General features: G+C 40.2%; 1 protein-coding gene across 8 annotated transcripts in view; it reads left to right on the forward strand.

Annotated features, from left to right (window-relative positions):
• Nucleotides 1-19321, forward strand: part of LOC135714989 (protein sickie-like) — a 511961-nt gene that overhangs the window by 298877 nt on the left and 193763 nt on the right. For all 8 annotated transcript variants that reach the window (XM_065238435.1, XM_065238394.1, XM_065238411.1 and 5 more), the window contains 2 exons: nt 4252-4420; nt 13662-15320. In XM_065238435.1, coding sequence (XP_065094507.1) covers nt 4252-4420; nt 13662-15320 — 1828 coding nt within the window. The remainder of the gene's footprint in view (nt 1-4251; nt 4421-13661; nt 15321-19321) is intronic.

Below are 19321 nucleotides of genomic sequence, written 5' to 3' on the forward strand. Positions count from 1 at the left end.
TGTCAAAGTACGAACAATAAAAACAACAACAACATTAAAGTCAGAATTTTTTTTAAACTCGGAAATAAGTTAGAAAGTAGGAAGTCAGACTTACGAACTTTAATTAAGTGCTGGCGACACAGTAGAAGGTTACTATTATTGGCAGAGTTATTCAGATATGCCATAAGCTATTGGATAGTGGATAGTTAAATTCATAGTTTGCTCAACAGGTGGCCATTTGTCTTCTAATTTGCTGATTTAACTTGACAGACCGTCTAGATAGAAGGTTGCTGGCTTCAGCAAAGTTCTTCATATAGAAAAGAATTATCGGATGATAGACAGATCAGTTCAAGATTTTTTCACTTGATATTTGCATGAAAATCCAATCAGTAGAAGTTGAAAGTTTACCGATAAATTAAAACTATCTCGGAAAACGCCTTCATGTTACTCCATAGAACACATTGTACATGGATGTATTCACGTTTTTATTTGATTTTTTTTTACAGCTTTCATGCTGTGTGTAACAAAAAAAAATCTATCCACTAAATATAATTGCAGATTTGAAAAGTGATTAAACTTGTTATAAGAATTGATCACTTAAGTACCTCAAAATGATTTGGTGCACGACTATGTTGCATGATGTCACTACGTTTTGCACTTCTCAACTACATTACTCAACAACTACTCATCAAAACATTTTTAGCTACTCAAATTATAGACTCATGATCAAATCTTAAAGGAAATTGAATGCACTTTCTAAATCTGCAGTAATATTTAAGAGTTACTTTTATTTTTTTTTTCAGTTACAGTACGAAAACTCTTAAAACACAGGCATAAATCGTTGTAACGTCAGGTAGAATGTATCACCATAATAGCTCTAGAACGTATGCGTAAATCTATTACCTTTCATTACAAAGCCAATCGTAGGTGGGCTTGTATGACCCAATCGTTCTAAACAGATAACATTTGCCAGCAATTGAATTTCTTATATCATATGCATTAATTGCGCGTAATTATTTAATGAACAGTATTTTCAAGATTTTTTATATTATAAACAAAATATGGTTCACGTTCGGCGTGAACAGTCAAACTGAAGTAACTTTTAGAAATTGTTAAAATGCATTTTTTTTTCGAATGAAATTGATTCATGTCTATTTTTTATTTTTTTATTATTATAGTCCCTTGCACGCTCTTGGGTTATTCGTGACCTGTACCCACCCCCCGATTTATATCGTTTGAATATCACGTGAAATAAACGATTTTTTTTTACAAAAAACACCCTTTTTAAATGTTAATTACTCAGCATGGATTCTACAATAGCTACATCCGCATCATATCTGGTCTCCTGCCATCCACTCCAGCAGACGCCACATGCATCGAAGCGGGTCTTCTTCCTGTCCGGTTCTGCTTAAACGCAAATATTGCCACAAAAGCCACCGCCTTTTCCGCCAAGACCTCCGGAAACAATAGGATCTTTCTCCTCGACGAGGGGAACAGAGTCCTCCGCACGGCCGCCGACATCGACCTCCCCCCAGTGGCCAAAGTCCATTGGCATGGAGGGAAAAGTTGGCACTCTTCTCGAATCCAATTGGACAATCGGATCAAGAACCGCTTCAAAGCAGGGGATGCATCCATGATTTTGCGCAGATCGGTCGCCGAGTTACTTGGGTCCAACTATGCCGACTACGTACATCGGTACACCGATGGCTCCCGATCGATAAACGGAGTAGGTATCGGGATTTTTGGAGACGGTATTGCTGAAAGCAGCAGTCTTCCTCCACAATGCTCGGTTTTCTCGGCCGAGGCTGCAGCGATCTTCCGTGCCGCTACGACGCCAGCCAACAAACCGATACTTATACTAACCGAGTCACACAACGTCGTTCAAGCGATCACCTCGGAAGCACCAAAACACCCATGGATCCAGGCGATTATCAAGTACGCTCCACCGAACACCGTGTACACATGGACTCCCGGACACTGCGGAGGGCCAGGTAACGAGTCTGCTGATCACCTTGCCGGAGCAGGGACATCGGGTCCCAGACTCACCAACAAGGTACCCCCAGCTTCAATAAACTTACTCCCATCCGCTGTGGTTGAATCTACTTTTCGTGCAATTTGCACAACCACAACGAACGATGTGCGAACCCCTCGAAAAATGTTAGCTCTTTGTCACTTGACCCAACTACCGAACCAAATTCGTTAGTAAGCTTGAGGTGCTGTATTTCAGCAATCCATAAAACAATATATGAAAAATTTCCACGAAAATTTTTATGATGGAGAAAAATCAATGTTAGGGTCAGTGTTGGCAAAATCATCAATCAAATGATATTTTTTCGCTCTCATACGCTCTCAACATCACGCGTGATATCGGAGCAAAATATAATGCTTGATATTGATTTTGCAAACTCCTTTGATCTTTCGAGAAATTTACAACATGCAAAAATCAAGCTGAGAGTTGACTCGACCCAAAAATGATTCCATTACACATAGTTTTCTTAGAAAGAGAAAGTAAAGTTTGCTATCTCTTTTTACTCTTCACCGATGGTGGACACGGAGCTACTGCTGCCAGCAGTGACGGCAGTTTCGGGTTGCGTTCGGATTGTCTATGAAAATAAAGCGTGATCTTGGGTTCCCAACACTGGTCAGGGTAATAAAAAATCCATGCTTGAATTCTTCTTATCTTCCACTGGTGAAAATTTCATAGTTGTCTCTCTTACCGGTTTTGAGTTATGATCGTGGAAAACATTTTTCAAATTATATTTTTTCATGGATTGCTGGGATAATTTAATTTTACTGTATAACGTGCTTTTTACAATGCTTGGTTCATTAATTATTAATCCGAGAAAATCCGAAAACATCAATTAACATTTTCCTGGAAAATTAAGCACCGTATTAATCGAATTTTTATTTTTTTTGTTTTGTTTACATAACCATAAACTCTACCTGTGGTCAAAAATTCATAAAATGATGAGATCCTTCGGCCTATTTTGCCCGTATAAAAAAAAATCCCCAAATCTAACACTGCTTCTTGAATTCAAATTCGATTTTTTTTTTATTTATTTCGTTTATTTGGAAGGCTCAATCGTGGCAGCTTTACGGAGTCGATAATTTATTGTTCATTGTTTGTAACAAAATTATTTCTATGTCGAGTAGGAGTTGGGCCGAATACTCGTGGCTTCCCCGAGGTTAGAGGGGTACATTGTCAAAGGATAGGATCAAAGGAGGAGCTTGGGGTGGGTATTCGTTGTCTCATCAGAGTGTTGTCGCCATTAATTATAATATGTTATATGAGTTTATATTTTGTCCAAACTCATTGAAGCGTTATTAGATTTACTTCGACATATGGATTCAAGCAGCAAAATAGAGAGCTTCTTTTGTATTTCAGAAGAAAATATAGTTCTTATAGGCTTAATATTCTATCTATGGAGCTAAACTACACTACCAAACGTATGATTGATTCGTTCACATCGAAATCAATGATATGTTTGATGTTTTCTACTCAATTTTACGGAAATAGGCGGTTATGCTGAAGTAGCTCTCTTCCCTACTAGGCTTCTTTTTGTAGTCGAAGTGCTAACTCTGTAAAAATGCATTTGTATAAAATGCATCTATATTCATTAGCGGAGCCAGTGGTGTAGTGGTAAGCGTGATAACCTCTCACCCCGGCAAGCCTGGGTTCAATCCCAGTCAGCGCCGCCAGGATATTCTGAGGCATAACATCTCCGATCACGTCTTCCTTCCGAAGGAAAATAAACCCGCTGGTCCCCAATTCATGAGTTGATGGGTCGATAGGTAGGGTCCAGGTGTGGGAGCTGCCTTCCTGGCGTCGATAGCATTGGTGCTCAGCACGGAAAACAGGATCGACGGAAAACAAATCACGGAAAAAAATCTATCTTCATTATAATGTTCAATTAAGGAAATGCATAAGCAATCCACAGTCAAGTTTTTATCCTCAATACCAACAGTACATACCTTCCAATTGCCTACTACCGAATCCGAAGGCAATCTTCATGACCACCGAGCAAGTTTAATTTCCCATTCCGAATTCATACTTTTATATGTTCTCCATAATTGGTACAATATTTTTTTTTCCCTCGTATCTCATACAATCCAACCGCTGTACAACCACACAGGGCTAAATAAAAGAAAAACAAGTATCAAACACTCATCCCCGCTCATTGCCAAACAACTGTTGGTTGTTGCAAATTTTTACTACATTTTCCAATCTCCACATACAACCCCGACTACAACAACTTGTTCCCTTTTCCACAGGACTTCATCCGGGCCTGCAGAAGCATACCCTAGCCAGCAGTGGCGGCGGAGGAGGGCCAGGTGCCAGTGCCGGTAGCGGAAGTACCCCACTCGATGGCAACAGCTGCCCGGGGAGTCCGCAGCATAATGGGACGGCGATAATAACGCAGATCCCCAAAGGAGGCAGCAGGTAAATCGTCTCTGTTGGTTTTTATTTCGCCGATGCTATAAAGAAGGGGGGGGGGGAGGTTGAGACTAAAACAAGGATGATGAAAATTATGATGGAACCTTACTGGTTTTTGTGTGTACCACGATGCCGTTTATGTACAAACACCATATAGGGAAGAAGGCGCAAAGTCTCATTGCTTTTGGGAAATGAACGGGCGGTCGGCGGCCGTGTTTTTGTCATTCGAGATGAGTTTCTCCCGTGGAAACGGGCGAGGTGCGTTTATGGGGAAGTTATATTTTTTGGGTTCGGAAAGAGCAATTTTGGATTCACGACCACGACGACGGGGACACGGTGGTGCGTTGTTGCATAGCACGGAATGCAGAGAGGGGATACTCTTCCGGGATATTGTTTGGTATATTTGGTATTCCGAACGGGTGAACAGGCCGCGGCTTTCACCGGGTACAACTGATTAAACGGTGCAGTCCCAAAGGAGAGCTTGATTGGAATTTATGACTGCAGATTGGGAACTTTTTTGAAGGGGGTAAGATGTGGAAGTTTTTGGAGTTCAATTCGGGAAGTAACAATTCTTGAATTTGTTGGTTTTATTTTAGAATGCAAATCGGGGAATATTGATAAATTTTATAAATTAAATAATTTCATTGCAAATTGGTGACACAAATTGGGCTCCACAAATTGGGAACAAATGCATTGCAAATAAAATATTTGCATGAAATTAAGTAGTAAATGACTTTTTCAATGTCAGTTCAAAGTTACCAATCCTAAAAACAATAAAATCGCAAAACATTATTATTATTTAGCTTTATTAATGAGGCTTTCAGCCTTGGGCTGGTTCGCCTCTCGCAAAACATGTTTTTAACGAATTTTTCCTCTGTGAAGGAAAATTGGAATGAATATCATAAAATACCTCCTATATTTGCTTATCCTTGACAGATACGCGTATTTCGTCTACAATGTGCAGACTTCTTCAGTGTCTTGTACTAATACTCTCATTATACAGGTATTCCACTAAGACGCCCACATTCATCAGGATTCATAAAATTCCTTTATTTTGCAATATAATTAATATTTCCACGAACATATTATATAGGGGAATTTACGTATTCTCGGCAACCCAAGCAGCGACCTTCTTTCTATAGCCTTTTTCTCTAAGAAACGCACACATATGCAGTATTGGTTTGTTTACAATCTTTTGCTGCCAGCTGCTCTAACAAGTTCAGTCGAAAGAATTGTCAAAAACTGTTTTGAAACGCTTTTACAAAGCTCCAATCTTCTCTAGTGAGAGAGAGTATTGTTGGCAACCAGTTTTTCTTCGGCAACCGTTCCATTTGAGCTGCATGTAAATCTGCTGTTCTATTATCGGCAACTCGAAATCAGCTACAATTTGTAGTGCGTGTGTTTCATTTCAAGAAAACCTTGCTAGATTGCTTTTTCTCAGTGGTAAAAATATAGTCAAATTAAAGCTGAAAGCATAAAGAATCGTTTGCATGCATTTAGCGAAGTGTTTTCGTAAGAAAATCCAGTGAAAATAGTGTTTCAATTTGGGTTGCCGAAAATAGTCTGGCATGCCGAAACCGTCTTTTCCCCTAGTTTGATTTCTTGTTGATCTGTGTTGAAAATTCATATCTTTCACCGATGATTATTTCACGGCAGAATGTCTACTCGTTTAGGAGGTATGACGAGTTATGAAAAACTAACCGTCAGTCACACGCCTAGTGGTCCAATAGAGCAAATTTCTGGCAAAATCAAAAAGGCAATAAAATTACTTTTAATTAAATTGGCGTTTCTGAGCTGCAATTTTTCAAAAATATAATATTTTGAATAATGGAGGCTCATGGCAGTTCTTTGTACTTTGTAGCAGGGCCCAACAAAACCACTTTCAATCGAAAATCGTCAAGCGACAGTGAAGCTGTCAACCATCACTTTCAACTGAAAGTCATTCCGTCATCTCTTCGTGCAGATCCCCTCCAACATCAAGTTTTCATGCTGTTTGTTTTCGCTTGACTCGTGTTCATTTCGTAATTCATTGTCAAATGAACTTACTTCCGCATTGAAGCAAAACTGTTCGATCCACATTCGCGCAGATTTTCTGACTTTGGTTGATTGTTCACTCATTTAAGCGCATGTGCACGTGGATGTTAAATTTATCATTGACGGGTGGTTTGTTTACCCATCAATATGTGTATTTTTTAATCCGGGTTAAGTCTAAAGGCCGGAAATCGATATCCGATACCGTTTTGAAATCCAAAATAGCGGCTTCCAGTTCAAGAAAATGTGATAAATACTGTCAAATACTAGAGCTGCACTATTTGGTCTGGTATTCGGAGTTTACATGTGAAATTTCGCTAATATTGGACCATTTTCTTACAAATGAGTGGTCAAATACTTATCGATATCTGTATTTTTGGAAACGGGATGAGGTCTAGATAATAACGTTAATATCAGACCTCATTCAAAATGGCGGCTTGTGATTTAAAAAAAAAAGTGGGAAATACTGTCAAATGCCCATCTTTATAGGTATTTTTGGAAGCAGATTGACGTCTAGAGGCTGGAAATCGTTGATTTTTTTTAAATAAAATTGGGAAATACTGATACCGATCCATGCATGTGGGTATTTTTGGAATCGGTATGACGCCTAGAGAATAAAAATCGATATATGACACCATTTTTAAATAAAATATGGCAGCTTCCGATTAAATAAAAAAGAGGAAAATACTGAAAAATACCCATCAATATGGGGTATTTTTGCAATCAGGGTGGCTAGAGATTGGAAAATGGTATGCGACACTATTTTTTAATTCAAGATGATGGCTTCCAGTTTAAGAAAAAGTGCAAAATACTGATAATTTTTGGAATCGAGATGATGTCTAGAGAATGAAAATCGATATCCGACGTCATTTTGAAATCTATGGCGGCGGCTTCTGTTTTAAGAAAAGTGAGAAATTATATGAAATACCGTATATATTTTTTTTAAATCAAGGTTACGTCTAGAAGCCGGAAATCGATATAGCCATTTTGAAATCCAAAACAATGGCTTCCGAATTGAGTAAAAATGTCAAATACCCATCAATGTAGGTATTTTTGAAATCCCAGTAACTTTTATCGGCCAGAAACCAATGTTTGCCGGTATTCTTATTCATAAAAAGAGTAAAATGCAGTCAAATACCGATTAAACCGAGTATTTTTGGAATCGAGGTGACATCTAGGTAGATAGAGGTCGGAAATTAAAGATTGTGGCTTCCAATTTCTGCAGAAGTGTCAAATACCCTACAAATGGTGTCGCATATCGATTTTCGGCATCCACGCATCGTTCCCGTTTCAAAAATACCCAGATCTTAAGGTTTTTGACACTTTTCGTGAAACGTCAAACATCGATTTGCAGCATCTACGCGTTGTCCCCGTTCTGTACGGTAATGGCATCGAGTGTTGATTGTCAGCTTCTACACGCAAACCAAAAATCTATTACAATGAATGTTAGTTCCGTTTCCTATCATCCTCTGTTCATGAACATCGCAACGAATATTAGAAATTGACCATGCAGGCGATGTAATGGTTTTTTGTCTTTTTTATTTCGTGTTCTATCTACGCTTTCGACTATACCAGTAAGCTTGTAGAACGACGCACATTGTAGAACATTGTAGAACGACGCACACACTTGCCTCCAATTCTCTCCAGCAGAAAAAGCATACGAAGTGGAGTATGCGAGAAAATGAGCGCTTCATGTTTGTTTTTAGGCTATCCATATTCAGAAGCATGGAAAGAGCAGTGGAAAAAGCACAGGATCGCAACGCTCGTGGTTCGAGTCCAGTCGGCAATCTGATTCCTATATTTTCCGACATAACTAATTTACCTCACTAATCAAGACCGACAATTGAAATGGTAAATTGTAATTGTAAACAAACCTTGTAAGGCCATTTTCTCGTGAACCGAAACCTTCATTCGCAAACCTAAACCACAATCGGGTAGAGGAGAATTTCCCCTGCCTGTTCATTATGTTGGTTTGCCTTTGCGGACTTCGGTTCGTTTACAAAATGGACTTCGGTTTGTTTACAAAATGGAGTTAAGGTCATTTCAATTGTTGGTCTGGTAATACACTCTACATTTTTCGGTCTCTAATTTTCTTGCATTAGACCGCAGCTAGGTATATCGCATCCTCGGTTCATGCGGTCTCCACTTATATCCTCTGATGATGAATCCCACATAATTGTAAGTGAATCTTACATCCCCCGGTTGGGTGTACGCCGTCCCCGTTTAAAAATAACCCTAATGTAGGGTATTTGACACTTTTGCTGAAACTCGATGGCCGCCATATTGGATTCCAAAATGGTGTTGGATATCGAATTTCGGCATCAATGCGTTGTTCCCGGCCTATTAAGCACAACCCGCACTTAGTCTTTCTTAATCTAGCGCAGCTTATTTACCTTTCGGACGTTAGATTTGATAAAGAGAAACCAATCTTTGAGATATTGTCAAAAGTCTAACACTGCTTCTTGACGCCAAACTCGGCCTACGGATTCTTAACTCGGCCTAGCGCATTGAAACGCCAATGAATTCACTTCGGCCTATCGAATGAAGATAACATTTGATTCGGTCGGAGCGCTTCTTTTGTTTTTGGGAACAATGGGTGCAAACATAGGGGTAAGACAACTGTACTCAGAGTTAATATATTTGCAGTGAGTATATTTGAGTTACTCATATTTACTCAAAAACAAACAAAGTAGTCTAATATGTTTCATCAAAGAATGTTCAAACAATCCCCGTCTGACAGAATGTTTTGAATTCAAGATTTAGTTTTCATTCATTAAAAGATCCAAGTTAGATGGCTCTTGTCCAAGCACAGGGATGTTTAGGTCTCTTTTTCTTTCTAGGATGGATGGCTAAAGTGTAATGTTTCCATATCCTAGCCATTTATAATTACCCGGGAATCTTAAAATAGCTGAAGACTCTTCCCGGAAATCGGGAAGTATTTTCGGTAGTTATTTATTAAAACATGAACTTCGTCAGGATTTCTCCTGGAAGATTTTTCCGACAATTTCTGGAAGTTTCTTCCAACTTCCCCTGGAAGATTTCCACCAGCTTCTTCGGAAGGGTTCTTATGATTTCTCTGGGAGATTTCGTCTGACTTTGCACGAACGTTTCTTCCAACATCTCCTGGAAGTTTTTTTTTAAACTTGCCCTGGAAGAATCTTCCACCAACGGAAGTTTCATCATATTTTCATTCCAACAGTATCAGATTACAATCAAAAGTCCTACCGCTGGAAGTGGAAACTATTTCCCATTTCATCCGGACTTCCTACGGAAAACTTTTCTGAATTATTCTGAAAGTTTCATCAGGCTGCCTAAATTTGCATGGAAGTCTCTTCTAACTTCGCCCGGGAGTTTCCCACAGATTGTGTCAGAAGCGTCTACCGGTTTCGTTTGAAAGATTCTTCGCCAGGAAGCTTTCCTGACTTCGCACTAAAGATTCGTCAAACTTTCTCCGGAAATTTCTATCAATTTTCCCCAAAAGTTGTGTGGCCATTTTTAATATAAAATATGTTTAACATGGTTTTCGTACAAATAAACTGCTTCTCCGGAAGTCAAACTAGTTTTCTGGGAATCGGGAAATGATAATTCTGGTAAATTGCCAGGGTAGGAAACACTAGATGGTGTGATTTCAGACTAAGGAAGTAAGAATTTGGCCAAATGTTTTCAGGAGATTAATTTAGCTCATGAAAAGTAATACTCAATCTCACAAAATCGGTCAAAGAGGTTTCATATTTTGTTGCACTACCTGAAATGAGGAAACTCTTTCTTGATAAGCAACATTTTATTTACCAGCATTCATTATGGAAGAGGGGTTTAAATCTCTCAGCATATTTAGCTGAAAAATGCCAGTGTTAGGCTTAACTCTCTCCAGAAGCGTTCGTTGTTTTACCTGATACTCCTGCAAAAAGACATCAATAGACACGAGTTGAAAAAGGTTGAACAGGAAAAGGTTGAATTTGCATCGTCTGGTGTTGTTGTGTTGATCGTTATTTAACACAAAAGGAGCAATGTTCAGTGCAGTCTTTTATTTAATTGTTCATCCCAGGTCCAAATAGGTTAGTTCTGGCCAACTTCATAGTTGATTCTATTCTGAAACTTATATGAAGTTTGTCAATGAGCGATCGTCGAAAGGATGTAGGAACCATTACATACCATTTATTAATACTGGGATTGTCCAGAATCTACCTTTGGATTGACTGGATTTTATGGAATCCCCCCTGGACAGTCATGAATCCCCCTCAATATTGAGTGACATTCTTCCTGTGATTGTCCGGAATCCTCCCTGGGATAGTTCATATTCCTTATTTGGATTTTCCGAAGTTACCTTTGATATTGTTGGGAAACCGAACTGGGATTGACTGAAATTCCCCCTAGGCTTGTTCGGAATCTCTACTGAGACTGTCATAAATTCTCTTTGCGATTGACTGCAACCCTCCTAGAGATTGTACAAAATCCCCCTGTAATAGAACGTCATCGGCATGGCAGTAAAGCAAGACAGCTCTGACTGTTCCGTAAGGTCACCATAGACTTCTTCCATCGATTTTGAGGGGACAGTTTGTAGTTCCTTTCATACACGTGCAATCGCCTTTTCATTGCTGAAAGATGCTCCCAGTAAAGCATTGCAAGCGCACCGTTTAAAATGTTGTTGCTTTGCTTTGCTTGACAGTATCGGTTGCTATGTGTATTTTATGTTGAGCAACGCGAGTTACTCAGAGTTACTCAAAATTAACTCCGATTTTACTCATGATCAAAAGCTGTCTTTCCCCAAGGTGCAAACCTTCATATCACGCGTTCTCATTGACTTCGTTCGGTAGCCTATTAACTAAAGTAGCGTACCAAACGCCTAATTGCCTTGTTAACTCTGAAATCATGGATTTATTTGAAGTTTTCTGCTCCATAGGCTCAAAATGAGCGATTAGGCCGAAGTAGTTCCCTACCCTATTAGGGTATTTGCCGCTTTTCTGAAAACCGATGGCCACCATTTTGTATTCCAAATTGACATTGAATATCGATTTTCGGAATCACCGTTCTGAAATTAACCATATTGTAGGGTATTTGAGGCTTTTGCTGAGCCCGATTACCGCCATCTTAGACTATAGAATGACCTCGTTAATTTAATTTTCGTGTAATATAAAATATCGTTGAAGATGCTTATTTCAAATAACAGACTGTAGTGGTAATTTTTATACGATAGATGGAGTAGAAGAAAGCATAGAGTTGATAGTTCCGTTAGAGTACGGCAGTGTGAAGATTGCATATAGATATTAGAATAGCGAGCTAGGACAACTTTTAAGGATGGTACAAATCGGTTTTTTCATCTCTCTTTACCAAAATCCCCCTTTGGAGAGGGATGGTGAGGGGTGTGCGTTTTTTTGTGAAGCTCTTCGAAACATCTTTAAATACATCCAAAGAAATTTGAAACAGAGCATTCGTGTTTTAAACTCGCTCAGAAATAAAACAGAATAGTCGAGCAGTTGCAAATCTGGTGCAAAATAGTGCTCGAATAATGAAACTGCAACTCAGCATTGCGAGAGGTGCGTTTCTGTTCTAGTTTCAAATTGAAACAGTCCTTATAAAATACAACAGCATTGCAAACGGCCTAAACTTACCAAGTTCCTCAATTTGTTTTTATAGTGTGGTGAAAAATGAATCGTAATACAACGAACTAAATGAATAAAAAGGAAGGATCTCAACCGAATAATCCTTGAAGCTCTCTAATGCAGTTAATGCTCCAAAACGTCTCTTTGATCTTGACTAAGGAAATCCGCTACCCCTAGACGTAGGCCTGCTGGATTCACACCATCGCACTTTGAGTTCTTCGTTGCCCATCAGCTAACACAGCTCCGTTCCTTTTATTTTTTTCCACTTATCATCCGATTAATTTCCATCAGGTACATAAGAAATTTTGAACAACCGGTTAAAATTATAAAATGAAAATCAGCAGCAAAATAAAAAACGAGTCAATTTCCCAGCACGGCCTACTTTGATACTTATATTACCAATCAGGCTAAGACCTTGTTGTCTTCTGCTGTCCGAAAAAGTCATCTCCACTCTACTGGATCCATGGCCCCACTTCGCCAGCCTCGTAGTCTACAATAGGAACTGATACTGTTTCGTCATATAAGCGTGCCTGCTTTCTTACCCCAATGGGTCTGGGTTCAATCCCAGCCGAGGTCGGTGGAATTTTTCTGAGGCATAAAAATCTCTGGTCATGTCTTCCTTCGGAAGGGAAGTAAAGCCGTTGGTCCCGCCCCATGTGTCATGTATGTTGAATGGGTGCGATATAGTACGCAGGTGTGGAAGCTGCCGTCCTGCACATTCGATTGCCGTCAATGGATGGCAATCGACGTCCGTCGGTGATTAGCAATACATTGCGGAACAGAGACTGACGTTAAATAAAGGAAATGAAGACTTTTTCGTCACACAGTTTTTGTTGATTGATCTTAATATTTCAGCAGATTCGTGATGTAATATCCTATCGATTGGCGTATTTGGATTTTAATTTCATCTATAAATGACAAAGTTACAAGCGCTCAAAACCTAACACTATTTCACCACACATATTTTTTGATTTACACCCCCAATATAGTCGACAATGACGTAGTTCTACGTCAAAACAAATAGACTTCTCTAAATGTTTAAGTATTAGTGCTGATCATTAAGGTTAATTCAAAGGACAAGTGGAAGTGGTACGCGCGTCAAAGAAGTCAATGGGCCTTCCTTGGACTACATTCACGTCTTTTCTAGGAGTTGATTTTTTTTTTCGAGAAGTGGTACTTTGATGAACTTTCTTGTAATTTAGTATGAGAATTACCATAGCAATTCTGAGAAGGCTGGTTTCCGAAATTCCTGCATTATAACTTGTGGGTACTGTTTGATACAATGAGGTCAGCCTAAATGAAATTTCTGTAATAATCATAAAACAAAACATTATTGACTTGCAGCTCATAACCTTATTTCAAATATCCATTACATCTGATTTCACTCGGACTTCCCGCAACTCCATTTCCCTGTCCAGCAGTCGTTCAGTAGCACCAATCTACAGATCAGCATGAGCAATTTACTCGAAAAACACACAAAAAGCCAGACCAATAAATCAACCTGTGACTGGCAAAATATTTCTATTAACATGCTTTATGGCTTTTCCCCCAATCTCCCACTAAAACTGATCCCCCTCACATCGTACTAAATATTGGTGTGTTTATTTTCGTTCCAGTCTCCGTCAGCCACAGACGACATGCAAGATTCCGGCCAGTCCCTATGCGGCCCAAACCACCAATGCCATCAACCACAACAATAACAACAACAACAGCAACAGCGGCAGCAACCACAACAACAACGTCACCCTTATCCCGAATGGAAACGTTACCAATATCCCAAACCCAACGCAGAAGCAATCGATGCTGGAAAAGCTAAAACTGTTCAACAGCAAAGAGAAGCAGGACAAAACTTCCAAATCGACCATTTCCAAACGAACCAGCTCGAGCAGCGGATTTTCCTCGGCTCGAAGCGAAAGGAGCGATTCCAGTCTGAGTTTGAATGATGGACCCGTGGGGAAGATTGGCAAGGAAGCTAGTTTGGGCAAAAAATCCGACACTGCCAGTAGTGCCAAAGTCAAATCATCCAAACTCATCTCATCCAAGTCCAGTTCGAAGGATGCCTCTGGATTGAAGGTTTCATCCACGGGGAAATTGAGCGGGGACAAGGGAAAGGCGGGTAAGGATCAACCCGATACGCACATTCCGATCACGGCACCGAAGGCGCACAAAATTCCGATGGCAGCGGCCATGACGACTGCGACCAACGTCAGCGGAGGCAATCCGAAGACCGAATCGAAACTGAAACCTGCCTCTGTGGGAGGTACGGGCAGCAGAAAACTTGATGCAAAATCCGAAAGTAAAACTAGTTTGCTGCTGCACCAGCAGCAAATGCAGCAACAACAACAGTCACAGTTGCAACCTCCGAAAACGATGGTGGCTCCACCGTCAGTCAATACTGGGATTCCGAAACCGATGGCCGCTGTGAAGGGAACGAGCAAACCGTCACCGCAACTAGTTCTTCAGGATCACATACCAAAGGACGAACTTGCAAAGCTGGACCGAGCGCTGGCCGGATTCGGAGGACACCAGAATGGCCTGATCTCACCGCAGCATCTTCCAAACAACATATCAAACAACAACAGTGATCGAATGAATGTGATGAATACAATCAGTGTCAGTGGTAACAACAACGTCCTTGGAAGTCCTCTGAAGCTATCGGCGCAGCATCAGCAGCAGCAAATGCCAAGCTGTATGAGTGATAGTATGCACTCCAACTCGACCCAGGGCGCGTCCATCGGTCAGCACTCCAACTCCAGCGAGTCCAGCAGTATCGTCTATCGCCCGAGTGGATCGGAAAGTGGCTCCGAGCACATCTCCAATCTCAGCTCCCCGCACAAATCATCGTCCTCGTTCCTATTCAACGATGTCAATTTGAACAACAACAACAACAATAAATTCAACACCGTCCCGTCGAAAATACTGAACACTGCCCAACACCCGAATGGGACCATCTACGAGCAGGAGGAGAAGCAAATTACCGTCGTTCCGATGCGACCTCTGCTCCGTGGGTACAACAGTCACGTCACTCTGCCGACGCGAGGTGCCCGCGGACATCACTACATATCGGAGTACTGCGAGGACCTGGGCGGGCAGGGCTATTGCAGCGATGGAGACGCACTGCGGAAAGTTCCCGCACGCTATTCGGACTCGATGGAGAACGGGTATCTCTCGGAGGGAGGTGGCGGCGGCTGCAATGGAAGCAGCATGATGACACGCCAGCAGTACATCAGCTCCTTGAGGAATCGAACGCCGCTGCCCACGACGATCGAGGAAAGGTGAGTAATATTTGCTTGTTGTGCTGAAGTGACCCAAAACGATGGTGCTAGGGTTGTATTGACGCGAATAATTTATGTTTCGCTAAATGGTGGAAAAAGTGTGCGTGTGTGTGTGTGTGTGTGTGTGTGTGTGTGTGGGATGCCTGAATATGGCAGTGACCATATTTTGCAACTGAGGAGGATTCTTCGATCCAAAGGTACGGGGAGATGTTGTATGGTGACAGTCGTTTGGAGGCTTTTCTGAATGTGTAGTGCACTGCAGCCAGAATGTGCGACGATGCGTCGGTTGGGTTTGGTTGATAGCAGTGGGGGGCATCGAGACGCATGCCGAGGAATTAATTCAAGGGATTAGGAGGTTGGGTCTTTCTGTGGAAAGAGATGACAATTTGTTTGGGGATTTGCTGGGAGCGAGTGATGATGCAATGTGGAGGGATATTTGATGTTTAATTTACAATTTGAGCTTGTCAGTTTGAATTTAATTGCTCATTAGGAATTCATGTGGTGATGTACGAATCAACGGTAGGGCGATGGTGGTAAAGTTCCCAATTTGGATAGACCCGCGTTAATCGTTGGTTTGTTTTGCGTTTGTATCGAACACTAAAGCTTTAAAAAAATTTAAACAGATCCAGATTAGGTACAGAAGAACATTAGGCCAGTTAGACCGGTAACGTGGCCAAAATCTCTAGAGCTGACTGAGCAACTTGAGCATAGCGTCCAACTCTAAATTGATTGATGCATGAGCATTAACATGAGCACGATTGACCACCCACGGTTGCTACTCTGTTATTGCCAGGTCAGCTTGGGACTAGCAATGATCCTCAATGTGTAAAACCTGTTGATCACAAACTAGGTAATACCAGCGCCGGCCGCGCCCGAACGCAGGTCAAGAAAGGAATGGGGTAGGAATGTGTTGATCTTCCAACTCTAAATTGATTGATGAGCGTTTTAGTAGAATAATTGTATACTTCATAACGTTGATTTTTCTTTTTATTCTACTACTATTGTAACACATTCACTTTCACTAATTCACACCGCAGCATATAGTATTTGTTATATGTTTTCCAAACACATTAAAAAACAATTTTCTTGTTTTTCGCCTGTTTGAAGAAGCACTCAAACCATCCACACTTTGTTTTATTTGCCGAATCTCAGCTATTTTTACCGAGCATTGCACAGCCGAGGGCTCAGAAATAAGTTTTTCATAAATTATTCAGCAAAACATATTCCGATACTCAGCAACCCAAACGTCACTGTTGCTGAGATCACGGCAAAATCGAACCAAAAATTTCCGAGATTCAGCAAATAAAATTAAGTGTGTCACTTATTATGTCAATCTATCCAGCAGGCCCCTTTTCACAAAAGTTGATAAAATTATGTTTTTCGTAATGTACCAATAAGCGTACCATAGCGTACCTCCAAGGATTTTGAACGTACCTAGCAAATTCCTTGTTTTAGAGTGTCCTGCTGAATAGACTGGTGATTTTTCGAAAATCTTCATTACATCTTCCAAAACCTAACCTAAAATTTCTCGACTTCCCTGGGCATATAGAGTATGATTGGACTTGCCACACAATTATACCAATGCAAAAATGGTACAGGCATCGAAAGCTCTCAATTAATAACTGTGGAAGTGCATCAAGAACACTAAGTTGAGAGCACGCAATAAGATAATATGCGATATGCAATAAGCTTTAAATGCGAAGAAGAAGAAGAAGAAGAATAACTTCCAAAACCTTCACCAATGTAGTGTACCAATGCATGGGTACCACATCGTTTCTAGAACTTGTGAGAATATTTTGAGAAGATTGAATACTCAGCAGTCCACGAAATTTTCACAAAACTACGTATTTTCTAAAATAATCATTAAAATTAAATTTTCCTTGGAAAACCCGAGGGGGGCGACACATCTAAATCTCAATTCTAGATGCTCAAAAAATCTCACACTAGCGAATAAATCTTCGAAAAATCTTCTTTCATTTCTCGCATCTTCTTGCATCGCGCATCATCTTTTTGCAGGAAATCTTCAAAATCGTGATAAATCTTCTTACTATCTACTCAGCGTACGCGCAGCTAACCACAGCAAAAAACAATATTTCCTGCATCGTAGATAGAGTCGTCCCCCTCGGGAAAACCATCCATCCCATCCATATAAACATGAGTTGCCTTGAGGTACGTTCAACCTGTTCCCATACAGATTGATAATGTTTGTTTTAAGATATTTAAAATTGCCATCTCCCATGTTTGTTGGTTATCTACTTTCAGGGGTAAACATAATGTAGGTATTCCAGGGTATTTCGATATACTTGTTTTAAAATCACTATTTTGGTCATTAAGTAGCAAAGAAAACACTTAAGTAATATGTTTTTTTTTTGGGTCAAATCGAGTTAAAATTTCCCAAGAAATCCAAATCCGAAGTCAAATTTTACATATAATGTATTTTAAAGAGTTTTATACAAGTAAGTGTGGTAAATTTTGAGGTACGTTAAAAAGGAACCTCAGATTCGGAAAGTACGCTATTGGTACACTGCATTGGTGAAAGTTTTTTGAAGATTTTCGAAAAATCACCGGTCAATTCAGCAGAACTCTCTAAAACAAGGAATTTGCGAGGTACATTCAAAATCCTTGAAGGTACGCTATGGTACGCTGTTGTTGCTACAAAAAACAAATTTTGTGAAAAGTGGCCTGCTGGATAGATTGACATTCACTTATGGAATGTTTTTCCGATATAGTCATTACAAACTCAAAGTTGTCTTTTTATTGCTTAAGACCAGTGGCGTCCCGTAACCTCACTTTTTAACTGTTCACCAACTTTCAAACCAAGTTTTAGTGCCACATTCTAGCTTGAATCTGTTGAAAAATACACTTAATCTTCTTGTTAACTCGATATCTATCCATTGCAAGTAATATTTTGAAAAAAAAATATGTTTTGAGAGTTGGTGCACAGGTAGATTGTGGTTAAGGAAACGCCACTGCTTAAGACGTTTTCAAATTGTATATTCATTCAACGTTTCATATTTCTTGAACATAATTGTTTGAGTTTCACGCATGTTTTTCTACATTCATCGAGCAGTAGGGTAGAGCGCTGCTTCGTCGTAATCGCCCATTTCCGTTCTATCGATCAGAAAAGATCAATAATATCATTGATTTCACCGTGCACAAATCAATAATATGTTTGTTCCGATGCGTTAGTTCATTAGCTACAACATAAACCCGGTTAGAGCGCATTGTATGAATATTTACGCTCATTGTCCTCAAAACAAAAGAAGCGCTCCCTGCGAATCCCCTTTTTTTACGTTTATCCGTAGGACGAAGAAAATCTAATGGCGTTTCAATGCGTTAGGACGGAATTTAAACTCGTAGAACGAATTTAGAATCAAGAAGCAGTATTAGATTTTAAACAATATCTCAACAATTTGTGGCTTTTTATCAAATTCAACGGTACGTCTAATAAGATGAATTAATTTAGAAGTCATCTTTGATAGAAAAATTCCATTTTTAGTTTAAACACGTTCAGGAAAGAGAGGTAAAGTGCGCGTTGTGCTTAGTAGGACGGAAATTAGATCAAAAACCCTATCAAAGTAACACCAAATCAAAATACTGATGTACGGTCACTAGACTAAATAGCCATGAAAAGTTCACACAGGAAGGGGGATAGGGGATTACCCATTGGGGCTCGTTTCGTCTGTTTTTAGAAGTTACCTCGGAAAGAGAAGTAGTTCTCTTCCATACAAAGGCGTGACCCGCTTAAGGCACGTCCGAACCTTGTTTCTCCATGCTGCATCCTCTCGTCGTGTTAATAGCCAGTCCTCCAAATGGTTGATCGCTTCCTTGACCGGTACGCTGGGAAAAGAGCTGTGACGTCGGAAGATACCATAATCTCGTCCTCGTTGATGTCTTCTGAAGATTGTAGTTGCTGGGTGCTACTAACTGCGTTACTCTGAAACTGATTCGGCATACTCTGGTACTCTGTGACTAGTCACTTCGCTAGTTTGTGGGTAGGG

The sequence above is a fragment of the Ochlerotatus camptorhynchus genome, unplaced genomic scaffold (assembly GCF_037179485.1).
Source record: "Ochlerotatus camptorhynchus isolate MF236.1 unplaced genomic scaffold, CSIRO-AGI_Acam_v1.1 ptg000045l, whole genome shotgun sequence".
NCBI lineage: Eukaryota > Metazoa > Arthropoda > Insecta > Diptera > Culicidae > Ochlerotatus > Ochlerotatus camptorhynchus.